This window comes from Monodon monoceros, unplaced genomic scaffold, assembly GCF_005190385.1.
Source record: "Monodon monoceros isolate NGI ecotype Baffin Bay Population unplaced genomic scaffold, NGI_Narwhal_1 Super_Scaffold_5, whole genome shotgun sequence".
Classification (NCBI taxonomy): domain Eukaryota; kingdom Metazoa; phylum Chordata; class Mammalia; order Artiodactyla; family Monodontidae; genus Monodon; species Monodon monoceros.
Window position 1 is genome coordinate 91,996,976 of NW_021703782.1, and position 15,833 is coordinate 92,012,808.

At 37.8% G+C, this 15,833-nt stretch overlaps 1 protein-coding gene across 4 annotated transcripts in view; it reads right to left on the reverse strand.

The window, feature by feature from the left end:
* PTBP3 (polypyrimidine tract binding protein 3) overlaps positions 1-15,833 on the reverse strand; it is a 101,103-nt gene that overhangs the window by 32,621 nt on the left and 52,649 nt on the right. For all 4 annotated transcript variants that reach the window (XM_029202113.1, XM_029202115.1, XM_029202114.1 and 1 more), the window contains one exon: positions 9,105-9,269. In XM_029202113.1, coding sequence (XP_029057946.1) covers positions 9,105-9,269 — 165 coding nt within the window. The remainder of the gene's footprint in view (positions 1-9,104; positions 9,270-15,833) is intronic.

The window sequence follows — 15,833 nt, forward strand, 5'->3', positions numbered from 1 at the left end:
GTTACTACAATGCATTTTGCTTTCCTCTGACATCCCATTTTAAATCTGGATTTTAATAAGCCAGAAACTTGCCCTTCTGCTTCTAAGGATAAAAACCTAAGTATTCCCTATGCTGCTAAGAATTTGCTGTTATCAAATACTATGTATGTGTCTCCTTAATAGGCAAATGGTCCTGCTTTTTAATTATCAGAAAGAATGATCAAGAATAACTATCCTAGGGATTTCCCTGGTGGTCCAGTGGTAAAGAATCCGCCTGCCAATGCAGGGGACATGGGTTCGAGCCCTGGTCTGGGAAGATCCCACATGCTGAGGAGCAACTAAGCCCGTGCGCCACAACTACTGAGCTTACACTCTAGAGCCCACGAGCCACAACTACTGAAGCCTGTGCACCTAGAGCCCATGCTTTGCAACAAGAGAAGCCGGTGCACCGCAACAAAGAGTAGTCCCTGCTCGCCGCAAATAGAGAACGCCCATGCGCAGCAACAAAGACCCAACACAGCCAAAAAATAAATAAATGTATTAAAAAAAAAAGAATCTGCCTTCCAATGCAGGGGACGTGGGTTTGATCCCTGGTCGGGGAACTAAGATCCCACATGCTGTGGGGCAACTAAGCCTGTGCGCCACAACTACTGAGCTCACGTGCCGCAACTGCTGAGCTTGCGTGTCTCAACTAGAGAGCCCACATGCCACGAACTACAGAGCCCATGTGCTCTGGAACCCCTGCACCACAACCACAGAGCCCACACGCACTGGAGCCTGTGCACCACAACTAGAGAAGAGAAAACCCACATGCCACAACTAGAGAGAAGGCTTCATGCCGCAACGAAGATCCCGCACGCCACAACGAAAGATCCCACATGCCTCAATAAAGATCCCACACGCCACAACGAAATATCCCGCATGCCTCAATAAACATCCCACATGCCGCAGCTAAGACCCAATGCAGCCAAAAATAAATAATAAATAAATCTTAAAAAAAAAGAATAACTATCCTAGAGCACAGGCAACAAAAGAAAAAATAGATAAATTCAACTACATCAAAATGGACACTTATGTTCATCAAAAGACTATCAACTGACTTGAAAAGACAACCCACAAAATGGGAGCCAATATTTGCAAATCATGTATCTGATAAGGGGTTAATATACAGAAATATAAAAAAAACTCCTACAACTCAACAACAAAAACCCAATTTTAAAAACAGGCAAAGGATTTGAATAGACCTTTCTCCAAAGAAGATAATCAATAGCAACAAGCACTTGAAAAGATGCTCAATGGGAACTCCCTGGTGGTCCAGTGGTTAGGACTGCCAAGGGCCCAGGTTCGACCTCTGGTCAGGTCAGGGAACTAAGATCCTGCAAGCCGCGTGGTGTGGCCAAAAAAAAAAAAAAGATGCTCAACATCACTAATCATCAAAATGCAAATAAAAACTACAACAAAATACCACTTCACGCCCCCATTAGGACAGGTACTATTAAAAAATCCAAAACAAACAGAAAAGATTAAGTGTTGGGGAAGATGTAGAGGAAGTGGAACCCTTGTGCACTGTTGATGGAAATGTAAAATGGTGCAGTGGCTATGGAAAACTGTATGGGGATTCTTCAAAAAAAATTAAGAATAAAATTACCATATGATCCAACAACTCCATTTCTTGGCATATACCCAAAAGAATTGAAAGCAGAGACTCAAAGAGATAATCTGAACACCTATGTTCATAGCAGCATTATTTGCAATAGCCAAAAGATGGAAGCAACTCAAGTATCCATCCACAGATGAATGAATAAACAAAATGTGGTATATCCGTACAATGGAATGTTATTCAGCTTTAAAAACGAAATTCTGACACATGCTGCAACATGGATGAACCCTGAAGACAATGCGTTAAGGGAAATAGGCCAGTCTCAAAACAACAAATGATGCATGATTCCGCTTATATGAGGAACCTAGCGTAGGCAAATTCACAGACAGGAGGAAGAATGGTGGTTGCCACGGGCTGAGAGAAGGGAGGAATGGGGTGGGGAGTTACTGTTTAATAGGTACAGGAGTTTCAACGGGAAGATGAAAACATTTCTAGAGATACATGCTATTTGGTGATGGTTGCAAAAAAATATAAATGTACCTAATGCCACCGAGCTGTACAATTTAAAAAAGTTAAAATGATAAAATTTATGTGTATTTTACCACCCTCCAAGATAAAATAACTATCCTAAAGTCCAAATACTCATTTTTGGCAAGATACGCTTTAATATATTATTAGCTTAGAGTTAAACATTTCTCATAAGAGATAAGAAGATCAACAAGATTTGTGGAACCAATTTGTCTTGGAAGGGATCACCAGAAAATGCCATTCCTTAAAAGTTAGATAGTCTGAAGGCTCTTTATTGAAATTTAAAACTTTTAATAAAATGTAGTTAATTTCATTATGGTCATATTTCAGGGTTTAGAACTTTGAGACCTTAACCCCTCATCATAACTGTATTTTGAAAAACACTAGGAAATTTTTTGTTTTGTTCTTTTAATGAAAACTTTGGCCTTGTAACAGGTTATTTCCTCAGTACACTCTCACGTCCTAGATAATATTCTTAACGTTTACAGAAGAATACCAAATTTACTTTCTTCTCAGCTGTCAAAGATTTTATGTTGTATCTTTCTTTAAGATATAGGTATAAGCATTCTTGGGAAAAGGTATTATGTTTTCTTAATTTCCATCCTTGGTGATACTATGGTGTTACATGCATGCACACACATCAATCTATATATTGTAAGTGCATCAATTGAGGTTTGTTTGCTTTTTTTTTTCACCTGATAAAGTAGTAACAATGTTAAAAATGTGTATGTATATATATAAAAGGAGATATAATAACTGCCTAACCTCCCTCCTTCATACTGCAGACACAGGTAGTGCTCTAAAGTACAAGTCAGATTATACTTTTCCCTGCTTAAAATTCCTCACTATCTCCCCATTATCTACATGGTAAAATCCAAGCTCTTTGGTATAACATACACAACTTCTCCCTGGTGTACCTCTCCAACCTCATTTCCTCACACTTTTTATACCACACTATTTACATCAACAGTAGGGAACTGTCTATAGTAGTTCTCCAGATACACTAAGTGGTTTCGGACTTCCATGCCTATACATGTGGCTTTTCCCTTTTCCTGTAACTCTTTACCTAATACCTAGTAAATTTTCATTTATCTTTTTCAAAACTCAGCTCAGGGAATAATGCCACCAGAAAATCCTTAGCCTCACCCAAATCTCAATAGAGTTCATTCTCTAGTACCAAATATTAATATCCCCTCTAGGCCTCATACAAATATTTATCTAGCTGTTTTATTTACATTGGTCTATACATTTGTTTATATATGTCTCCTTTAGACTGAAAGGTCCTTGAAGGTATATACCTTGCCTGAATCATTTCTCTATCATTGAGTACAATTCCTGGCATATAAGAGGCACAGCGTAAATGCTTATTATTAACTGATAACAAATTATACTCTGAGATCTGACTGAAGAATTATGGCAATATGCAATTTTTAAAATGATAAACATTTTTGATGTAAAATATCTTGTCAATGAAGTAACAAGAACATATAATTTGCTCTAAAATTTGGGATTTTATACTGTATTATGCTACAGAACCTAGTTAATTTCCATTTAACCTTCAGATTTTGTTAATGGTTCGATTCCTTTCCCTCATTTAACTTGAACAACAACCTGAAGCATATCCTCCCTGACAGATGTGTTTGGCTGTGTAATTTTCATCTGAATGTGCCAAGAGAATATGAATGAACTCAACTGGCTAACCATGGATAGCTCTCTAGAGTCCCCTGGATTGTATTTACTGAAAGAGTAGCTGCAAAGATCAATCTGATACTTTTTTTTAAATTTATTTTTGGCTGCATTGGGTCTTCGCTGCTGTGCACGGGCTTTCTCTAGTTGCAGTGAGCCGGGGCCACTCTTTGTTGCAGTGCACAGGCTTTTCATTGTGGTGGCTTCTCTTGTTGCAGAGCATGGGCTCTAGGCACGTGGGCTTCAGTAGTTGTGGCACGCGGGCTCTAGAGCACAGGCTCAGTAGTTGTGGCGCACGGGCTTAGTTGCTCCGCAGCCTGTGGGATCTTCCTGGCCCAGGGCCCAAACCCATGTCCCTTGCACTGGCAGGCGGATTCTTAACGACTGCGCCATCAAGGAAGCCCCCAATCTGATACTTTTGAATAAAGTAAGTGAGCACCAACATTGGGGAATTCAGGAATGCCTGAAATGTAGTTTTTAACAACTTTTTATAATTAGCAAAATACTCAGTTTTAAATAGATTTGGTCTCAAAAGATCAATGTTTAGTAAAGTTTAATATATATTTTTATAGATTACAAGGTCTTTGACTATTTCCTAATATATTTACTTTGCTGTCATAAACATAAGAAACACATAGACTCAACTCTTGACATTTCTTGTGCATTTTAATATTTTCAGACTTTAAAATGGGACTAATAAAATACTAAAGATCAAATTCTGATAAAATTAACCTTCAGGGTGATGTTTATAAAGAGGGCTTGCCAGAAACTGTTCACCAGTATTCACTTGTAAAAAGCATTATTTATATTAGAACTTTTTAAAATAGCAAGCACATTGGCCACAATTTGTTTATAATAGTTTTTGTAGCCAACAAAACAGCAAGATTTAAGAATTAGAATTTTGTATTACTAGTGTTGATTCTTTTATTTGATACCATAATAATTGGTTTTTGCAAGCTATTTATCTTTATTTTGCAATTCAAAAAGATAAGTCCTTCATCCTGAAGAGATTCACCTTTTGGACATTCATAAAGTAACCCCATATATAACAGTACTTGGAAGTAATGGATTCCACAAAAATACTGTTTTCACCTACTCCTTCAGTACACAAGGAAATTTTTTAGAATGCAGGGTTGAGTTTATGTAATGGAACAGTTGATGAATGCCTTCTTTATCTACAAATACTCTCTAAGTGATGCCATCCAATCCAATGGCCTTAATTATCACTCATATGCAAATGATTAGCAATTCTCCAGCGTGAATTCTTATGCCCAATCCAGACTTATTTCCCAACTGTCTCTCCAACATCTCCCACTTGGCTGTCTAACAGGTATCTCAAATTTAACATGTCCAAAACACTCTCCTGATTCCTCCCACCCCTGCCCTAAATCTTTTTTGCCCTCAGTCTTTACTATCTTAGTATAAGATAGCTCTATTTTACCAGAGGCTCACATCCACAATCTGGAAGGCATTCTTGATTACTCTCTCTCTCTCCATAACCCACATCTACTAAACCCATCAGCAAATCACTCCAAATATATACGTAATTACCATGTGCAGTGCTCACATCCCCACCTGGGTCACCACCATCTCTCAACTGGACTATGATAAGAGCCTCCACTTATGCCTACAGTTTATTCTTAACATAGCAACAAGAACATTAAACCTATCATCTCCCTCCTCTACTCAAAATCCTCCATGGCTTCCTATTTTACTCCATGGCTTCCTATTTTACTCAGTGTAAAGATTATAAAGGCTTTGCATCATCTAGTCTTAACACCTTCTCTGAGCCTATCATTTATGGCTTCCTTATTTTTTACACGCCAATGATATAGTCTTTTTTCCGATATTTGAACACATTAAGTACACTTCCATTTTAGGGACTTTGCACTTGCTGTTCTTTCTGACTGGATCATTGTTCTACCATATATACACATAACTTACACCCTCACATCCTTCAAGCTTCTGTTCAAATGTCATCATACTGTAAACACTTCCCCTAACCTACTTCATTTGAAATAGCACCACTCCCATCTCAGTCATTATTAATCCCCTCACCATGAGCTAAAGGAAAAACACTAGCTTCCACAGATGTTAGAGAGCAGTTTAGCTAATGTCAACTCTACTTACTAATTATAACATGTGCAACCAACTCCACACTTCCATGTATTTTCCAATCACAATATTTATCACATTTTATGCTATTACTTATGAAATTACATCTTACCCACAAGACCACAAGAGCAAGGATCAGTTTCTTACAATGCAATTTACTAGCATCTGATAAGTACAGCTAACATTTCTTGAGCACTTACTATGTAACAGGCACTGTTCTAAGTGCTTTAAATGCATTAACCCATGTGATCCACACAATGAAGGTATAAAATAGATACCATCTTCATCCCCATTATATAAACAAGAAAAAGACATAGAGGGAGTAAGTTACTTGTCCAAGGTTACAGAGGTAGTAAGTGGTAGAGCTAGGATTCAAACCAGCTCCAGATACTGTATCCTTAATCATTATGCTATACTACATTTTAGTTGGCTAATGGAATAGAGTGTCAGGGGGAGAGGGCTAAATTAACGTAATTAGAGAAAGACTCTCTGAGGAGGTGAATTTGAGCTGCAAATGGAATGATGTAGATTCAGCTAAGTGGCTATCTCCCTAAAGAGTGTTCCAGGCCTAAGAAATAGAAGACAGAAATGGACAAGGACAGAAATAAGAGGGGGGGGAGGGGGAGAGGGTCAAAGGGCCAGAAAAGCTAGGGTGCTAAATAAGCAGAAGAGTTAGGAAGTGAGCTTAAAGAGATGGGGAGAAGTCTGCACATGGGGACTTAAGTGCCTTGCTAAGAAGTTTTGGTGTTTTCCAACAGCAATGTGAAGAAGGATTAAACAGGAGAGTGCCATAACTAAAGGGCTGAGAGTCCTATCCCAATGGTTACTATTGAAGACTCTCAATTACCTCTCTTCACCTGAAGGACCCATGATCTTTTGGGAAAGAAACAAGGTTTGTTACTGGTCTGAGGGAAATGACAAATGGAATGACAAGAAAGGACCACACAACCTTGACTAAATTCACTGCTGACTGATGGCAATGTTGAGCCACAGGTGCAATAACATCTTCTGTAAAGCAGTAGAAGTTAGCAGTAGCTACAGTGCCACAGTAGCAAAAGCAAACAAAAAATGCTGATGGTTCAAGAGGGTTCAATGCCACTTTGCGGGATAAACAGTAGAAAAGAAAATCCACCAGAACAAAGAAACCAATCACTTAAGTAACTGCTGAACACTTTTAGGGAACAACGGTGGCTACGGATACCACTGCTAAAACCCTCCATAGGACATGCTTCACAAATGCACATATTTAGAAAATGGTACTCAGGAAACTATTACAGGGAATAAAGTAGGCATAATAAATGGTATATTTTGATATTTACATGCATAGCACATGAACCATATTAGGAAATATATCTGAGTTCTATCACCAATTGGTACAATGACTGTGGGGAAAGTAACAACTTCTAAGGTCCCCAGTACCCTTATTTGTAAAATGTGAGAATAGGATAGGATACATTTCAATTCTTAAATACACATGCACACACACCCCCCATGACTCTTCATTCAGTAGTACAAATCCAAAAGTTTGGAAAACAGTTAAATGAGTCTAGACTGGCCTGAGATCATGCTGTTTAATATATGAGGGGGCTTCCCTGGTAGTGAAGTGGTTGAGAGTCCGCCTGCCGATGCAGGGGACACGGATTCGTGCCCCGGTCTGGGAAGATCCCATATGCCACGAAGCGGCTGGGCCTGTAAGCCATGGCCGCTGAGCCTGCGCGTCCGGAGCCTGTGCTCTGCAACAGGAGAGGCCACAACAGTGAGAGGCCCACGTACCGCAAAAATAAATTAATAATAATAATAATAATGAGATATAAATATGAAAATAGGGACTTCCCTGCTGGCACCGTGGTTAAGAATCCCCCTGCCAATGCAGGGGACACAGGTTCGATCCCTGATCCAGGAATATCCCACAAGCCGCAACGAGCAACTAAGCCCGTGTGCCACAACTACTGAGCCTGCGCTCTAAAGCCCACAAGCCACAACTACTGAAGCCCGCGTGCCACAACTACTGAAGCCCGTGTGCCACAACTACCGAAGCCCGTGTGCCTAGAGCCCGTGCTCCGCAACAAGAGAAGCCACCACAATGAGAAGCCCACGCACCACAACGAAGAGTAGCCCCCCACTCGCCGCAACTAGAGAAAGCTCGCACGCAGCAACGAAGACCCAACGCAGCCATAAATAAATAAATAAATATGAAAATAAGCATATAATATATTTTAGTGTTTTAAAATAATTTTTATGCTTAGGTTGTCAAGTATAATGAAATGGAATACTGGAGTTGACATTAGGGGACTTGAATTCTAACTGGTTCTTAAATTACTCTTTACAATATTCAACTCATCAAGTATCTGAGCTGCAGTTTTATTCAATACAAAATTATGTAACTAGGTAGGTGATCGATCTTCCAGTTCTTAAACTCTATATCTTCACAGTAGGCCATGATGTGGTACACTGCCTCTTATCAAGACAGTTTAGACATAGTAATGGGTAGTCTATGAAAGTTATGTTGAGAATGAGTCAGTATTTAACATGATACTTCCTTATTTAAGTTACTCATATTTTCCTTTCAGAGTTTTTAAAATAAAAATACTCAAGTGTAGGGAGGAGTCAGTAGAAATAGATTAGTTGTTTTCTATATTGATGTTACTTTCTGAGGAACAACTACTACTGGTGCTTTTTATAGGAGTCTGTGCTTTGTTCATTTTCATGCTTAGGTATAAAAAAATAGAATTCTTACATACCTTTTTAAATCAAGTATTTAAGTTAGAAAATGGAGGCTTTCAAAAAACTATCTCTGGGCTTCCCTGGTGGCGCAGTGGTTGAGAGTTCACCTGCCGATGCAGGGGACACGGGTTCGTGCCCCGGTCCGGGAAGATCCCACGTGCCATGGATCGCCTGGGCCCGTGAGCCATGGCCGCTGGACCTGCGCGTCCAGAGCCTGTGCTCCGCAACGGGAGAGGCCACAACAGTGAGAGGCCCGCGTACCGCAAAACAAACAAACAAACAAACAAGAAAACCAAACTATCTCTAATTGATACTATTTCTTGCATGAAACAGGATGCTGAAGATTTTTTTTTACTATTATTTAAACAAATACGTTAACCAAAATCAACAACCTGAAAAACTAAAGACATAAAACGTCCAAAGTTACAGAGGTCATATTTGACTCTGCTTTCATAAGAGTGTTCCTCCTTACCTGATGAAGAACTTCCAGGGTAACAGGATAAAAGAGGTTTTCAATAATTATTCGGAGCACAGGGCTCTGCCCAGGTAGGACTGTGCCTTCATTAGCAGGAGCTCCAGGAAGGGCCAGACTTCCTGACTGGACAGCACTGACAGCCTGCAGTGCAGCTTGGGCTCTCTATTTAACAATGCAAAATGAGAACTTGTGGTTACACAGAAGCATTATATAATCCTTAAAATTAGTTGATGTAAAGTAATATGAAGTAATATAGTTAAATAAAAATATACATATCTACTTTCTCTGGATGCATACATCCTAAAATTGTAATCAGTCAAGAATCAAAAGTCTTGCCTTCTTATCATAATGACACAATATTTAAGAAAGTTCTTAAATTTACTTGAAGAAATGAAAACAAAACCATGGCCAAAAAAGAAGAAAATTTGGATATAACTTTTATTTCCTAATTTTTAAATGACAATAGGAAAAAAGACAGCGTGAAGGGTAACATTAAAGGCCACTTTAAAAAAATCACTGAAGTCCCCCTCTTCTTTTTTCCTCCCTGAACAACTGAGTTCTAAAGCCTTTGGGTGGCATATGATAGGCGTAAATATGGAGGAAGAGAGGAGCTGTGGTTGTTCAGAGTGGGGCAGGACGGCATCCCTATACAAAGGCATCCTGGCATGGAGCATCAGAGCCTGAGCAACGCAAGGAGCGCATCCATGTGGTAGGTCTGCCTGGTAAGGGAAACCGGAGCCCAAACAAGGTAAGGAAGGTATCTGTGAGTGGGTGGCTCACTGTTGGCTGTCAGAACCTAGGGAGCACAAGATGGGTAAGAAAGGCATCCAGAGGAGAGTAGCCTAGCCAGGAGTGTCAGAACCCAGGGAGAGTTAAGAAGGGGTCCACATGTAGTAAAAATAATCTAAGCAGGGTGAAGAGGAGGTCAGTCCATGGGGACCTGAATGGACTAAGGAAGTAATTCAATGGAGGGGCAGCCTGGCATGAGATGTTAGAATCCAAGCAGGGGCAGGCAGAAAAGTTTCTTAATATCATGCTCCACTAAAAGGAAGCAGGTGTTCTAGAAAATGTCCAGCTCTAAAGCTGGAGCAAGGAAAGCACAAGATGAGTGTGTAACTTTTCTGGTTTTGTGGGGGTTTTGCTGTTGCTGTTTTGTATCAGAATGCGAAGAAGTTTTCAAAGAATGATGGGAACGAGCCAAAAGGACACAGAAGACAGCTGGAAGGGGCTCCCACTGGCCAAATATAGGACAATTTGAGAACCAAAATAATGACTGTAACAAATAAAAACCCATCAAATCAAATGGGAAACATTCAGTCCATAGGCTGATATAAATTGACAGTTGACAAGGAACAGTATATTTACACTGCCTTAAAGTACCTTCCCCCAAACACTCTTCTTTCCCCCTTTGTAAGTCACAACTTTACAGTGGAGAAGCCAGGCAAACACCAGCCAAATCAAGTGATTAAAGAGCACACTATCAATAATGCAACAAATTGAAGTTATGTGCTCCCTGATATGATGCAACGAGAAAAAAAGAGCATTACTTCTGTGACATTCCTGTCAAAGCTACATACACTGAATCTAATCACAAGGAAACATCAGACAAACTCAAATTGAGGGATGGTCTAAAAGATAAGTAGCCCATAATTTTCAAAAGCGTCAAGGTTACGAAGTCAAAAAAACCCTGTAACTGTTTCAGATAAAAGGATACTAGAAGATGTGATTTCTAAATGGAACATGTGGTTATGAATAATGCTTATTTTGCTGGAACAAACATTATTGGGACAACTGGAAAAACTTGAACGGGGACTGAGGATTGGAGGGAAGTAATGCATCAAATGTTAATTTCCTGATTTTGACCACTGTATTCTGGTTGTGTAGAAGAATATTCTTCTTTGAAGGAAATGCACACTAAAAGTTTGGCCAATGAACACAGACCAGATTAACAATTTATTCCCAAATGCCTCAAGGAATCAACAGTTCTTTGTATTATATCTGTAACTCTTTTTAAATTTTGTGACTGTCTCAAAATTTAAAACAATTATTTAAAAAATAAAGTAGGTGAAAGAGAAAATTGAAGAGAAAAAAAGCACGGTTAATGATTATTGAAATTAAATGCAAGTTTTCATCAGTCTTTTGTTCCGTACTTATAATTTCCTAAGAATGGTGATAATTAGTAAACTGTTTGTGTCACAAAATGAAAAAATCCTACCACTTTAATGCAGATTCTTTCATTTCTACATATTGTACTCACTTGCAATTTTAAAGAACATAGTACTTTGTCACAGTACTTTGTTTTCTATATGAACATTTGTTTTCATGACTTTAATTTTTAATTTACTATTTATTATACCACCTTTCTAATGTGAGATGAGTAGCTTTCCAACATTTTGCTATGAAAAATAACATTAAAATAAGTATCTTTCTGGAAAAGTGGCAGTCTTTTACTTTCTGCATGCTTAAGAGTTGAACAACTTCCACTTTTATATACATTTTTTTTTACCTTTTAACAGCATTTTAATGTCATATACAGACTTTTATATATCAAGTAAAACACAAACTACCAAATGTTGTTTCCAAATCATCTTTGAGGACAATATATGAATTATCTGAATATTTTATATCATTAGCTTTCAAAACTATGTTCTCGTAAAGCCAAGTGTGTGGAATACTGAGCATCCTAATTCTGCTTCAAACATGGCAGTTTATCTATTTTATAGTGGGCTCCCCAGTAAGATTTTATTTGGAAAAAAGGGTTGTACTGCTTTCAAATTTGAAAACTAGCTCACATTTCCACTTTGAGCCTTTAAATAGGCAATGATGATGTTGGGAGGTCATTCAAAAAAGACTCAGAATTAACACAGGGATTAGAGTTAGCAGAAAAGAACATTAAAGTAGTTATTATAACTGTATTGCGTGCACACACACACAGAAAAAAGAAAGGTTAAGTAGAGACACGGAAGACCAACAGTGCTGTCCAACAGAATTTCCTGTGATAATGGAAATGTTCAACATCTACAGTATGCAATATGACAGTACTAACCACAAGTGGCCAGTGAGCACTCCAAATGTACCTAGTGCAACTGAGGAACTGAAATTTTTATTTTTGTATTTATTTAAATTTAGCCACATTTAGCTAGCAGCTACCACACTGGACATCACAACTTCATAATGTCTAGGAAAAATCATCATAGTGAGGCTCTCAGTGGAATAATGGTGCCTTTTCTTCTTCTATCAGGATGATTAAATCTTATCAAAACGAAGCCTGCATAACTGAAAGTAAACTTAACCTCACTAACTTTTTTTTGGCCGCGCTGCGCGGCTTGTGGGATCTTAGTTTGCCGACCAGGGATTAAACCTAGGCCCTCGGCAGTGAAAGTGCAGAGTCCTAACCACTGGACTGTCAGGGAATTCCCAATCTCACTGACTTTACTTCATTACCCATCAATCATTCTATCAATCCTTTTTATTAAACAATTCTATATACATGCTTACTGCTGCTATATTACTGTTATTGTTGCTACTGTTGTTGTTTCCCTTCCTTCACTCTTTCCTCTTTGGCATAGAAGATACCACAGTGGAGAAACATGAGAAGCCATGGTATGTATTGTCCATATCATTCTAGAGTTGTCAATATACTCTGCATTAGTACTTCACAGAGCATTGAGTACAAAAGTCTCTGCATAGCAGGCATGCAAACAAATTATTTTGACAATAAAAGTCTGAGAAAAAGATTTATTTAATAATTAACTCTACAGTTTCAATTTTTAATTAGGCAAAAATATTTAAGTAAAAAAAAATGAAAGTGGAGGCATACTTTCCACTGAGGACAACAGAAAAGTGAGGGGGGGAAAAAAAGAAATGTCTTCTTAACATGAAGAGATATTTCAGATACACAGAAGACATATTTTCTGTGTATCTGATACTAAACATTATGAGGCAGCAGAATTCTTATTATGGGATAGTTTTAAATGTTTCAGCAACAAACCCTCCGGAATGGTTACATTAACTAGTAGTAAAGGAAACAGCAGTAGTATGATGGAAAAATCAACAAATATTTTATTGAGGTAGGAGAGGTATATATACTTCATGTAAAATTTAAACATGCTTGGATAATGTGAAGAAGCCATTTTTAAAATTGAGATGGAAATGAATATACAACAAAATTCACAGATCTTAAGTGTTCCGTTGGATGATTTTTTGGGAAATTTTTTAAGGGAAAATCCTTCCATGGTCATCTCTTTGCAAATTTATAAACTTCCACCCACAAGGTCAAGAAAAACTGTCTATACAAAAATGAATCATATTAATACAACCACTCCTCAAATGCTGTACCTCAAAATAGGATCTAAATTTTTTAGCTATAATTTTAGCTTAAACCAAGGGACAAAGATACTTGATATTCACCTGACCCTCTGCCAAGTATGTCCATAAGCTGGAAAAGAAGTTATGTGCATGTTTTGGGATATCTTGCTATTCAAAGAGAAGAGAATGAAACAGTAATTTATCAGTTTCTGAGGGCTGCCTGAATAAAAAAACATCTGGTACATTTTATATATGCAAACAGGACCTTCAATTTTGACTTCAGCTTTGGTGTAGGACTCTGAATAAAAGAAAAATATTATTTTATCAAACACCAATGCAAAAAATGGACAAAAGTAACAAAATGGAAAGGGTACTGGGAAGAAATCAAGGCTATCTAAGAATAAACTAGGTCATTTGGGCTGGCTTTGGTTGCCAAGCAACTGGGATTTCTCACTGTTTCCCTTTGGAATAATCCAGTCTTTAAGAGTTTTATTGTTTACATCATCTTTAAGAATTTAACATATTTAGGAATAACACTAATGTGAAAACTGCATGACTTACATGAAGGAGAATTAAAAATTCTTCTGAAAGATAGGAAATAAAATATAACTTCTTCCTCAAAAGGATCAGTTAGCAATATAGACATGTTAATTATCTACAAATAAATCTATAAAATCAACCCAATTCTGCGTTTTTTGGGGTTAGCTAATACATCCTGAGAAATAAACAAAACATATTATCCATTTAATTTCTAAAAAGAGAGGGTAAAGAATAGGGCCTTGCCCTACAACATATTAAGCCTTAGGGACCCTGAATTAGGAATGGAACAGAACAGAATCCAAAAGGTAGTCCATATTAGACATGGACTGCATACCATGTGAGCCACACACACATGAGGGTAGATGGGGGCCACACAAGCAGAATGTGTAGTCGTGTCTAACAAGTGTATATATGCGGGTTGTAAATACGCATAGTCTGTGTATGGAAAACTAGACCATGACAAAAGACAAGTTTCACAAGAGTGGATATATATATATTTTTTAAGATTTTTTTTGATGTGAATCATTTTTTAAAAAGTCTTCATTGAATTTGTTACAATAGTGCTTCTGTTTTATGTTTTTTGGCACGAGGCATGTGGGATCTTACCTCCCCAACCAGGGATCGAACCCACACCCCTTGCATTAGAAAGCAAAGTCTTAACCACTGGCCTGCCAGGGAAGTCCCATGAATGGATAATATTGATAAATGGGTTATTCAACTACAACAAAAGAGAAACTGGTCACTGGGAGTAAGAGAAAGACCAAAGCCTCACTCTCCACCCACAAAATACTCTTAACAAAACAAAGATTTAAACACTACAAATAAAAACAACCAAAACATGAAAGTATAAGAAAACATAGGTAAAAAAAATGTTTTTAATCTTGCTATACTGGGTTTTTATGAGTATGGTACCCATGTCAGAGACCATAATACAACTTCAGAGATTTGACTATTATATAAAAATATTTTTAAAATTGCATTAGCAGACAAAATTCTAGACAGAAAGTATATAGAATGGTGGCTGCCAGGGTGGGGGTAGGGGAAATGAGGAATAAGTGCATAACAGGTATGGAGTTTCAGTTTGGGAAGATGAAAAAGTTCTGGGGATGGATGGTGGTGATGGGTTGCACAATGAAAATGTACTTAATGCCACTGAACCATACACCTAAAAATGGTTAAAGTGGTAAATTTTACGTTATATATATTTTACCACAATTGAAAAGATCGGGGAAAAACTGCATTAACAGAAATCACTATAAATACTTTACAAGTTATTAAATAAAAGAGAGTAAACAATAAGATACAATTTGTTAACTAGCATATTAACACAGATGGACAGGAAAACTGCTTGCTCATATATTATCAGTGGCACCCTAAATCAGCAAATAAGCTTTAGAGAAAGCAATCATGCAACATATACTGAAACATAAAACATGCATAGGCTTAGTCCCAGCAATTTTGTTGCCAGAAACATAAATAAGATAATGCTGCATGTGTGCCAAGATATGTAAGAATGCTGCTGTAGTACTATTTGTAAGAGCATAACATGGCAAACAATCTCAATCTAACAAGAAACTGGATAGCACAGGACAGGGAGATCAGCTCGGTGCTTTGTGACCACCTAGAGGGGTGGGATAGGGAGGGTGGGAGGGAGATGCAAGAGGGAGGGGATATGGGGATATGTGTACACATATATCTGATTCACTTTGTTATACAGCAGAAACTAACACAACATTGTAAAGCAATTATACTTCAATAAAGATGTTAAGTTAAAAAAAGAAAAGAAACGGGATAAATTATGGCTGCCCTTTTGAAGAGAGTATTATGCAGTCATTTAAAAATTATGAAGTAAAAAAAATAAAATAAAAAGTATGAAGT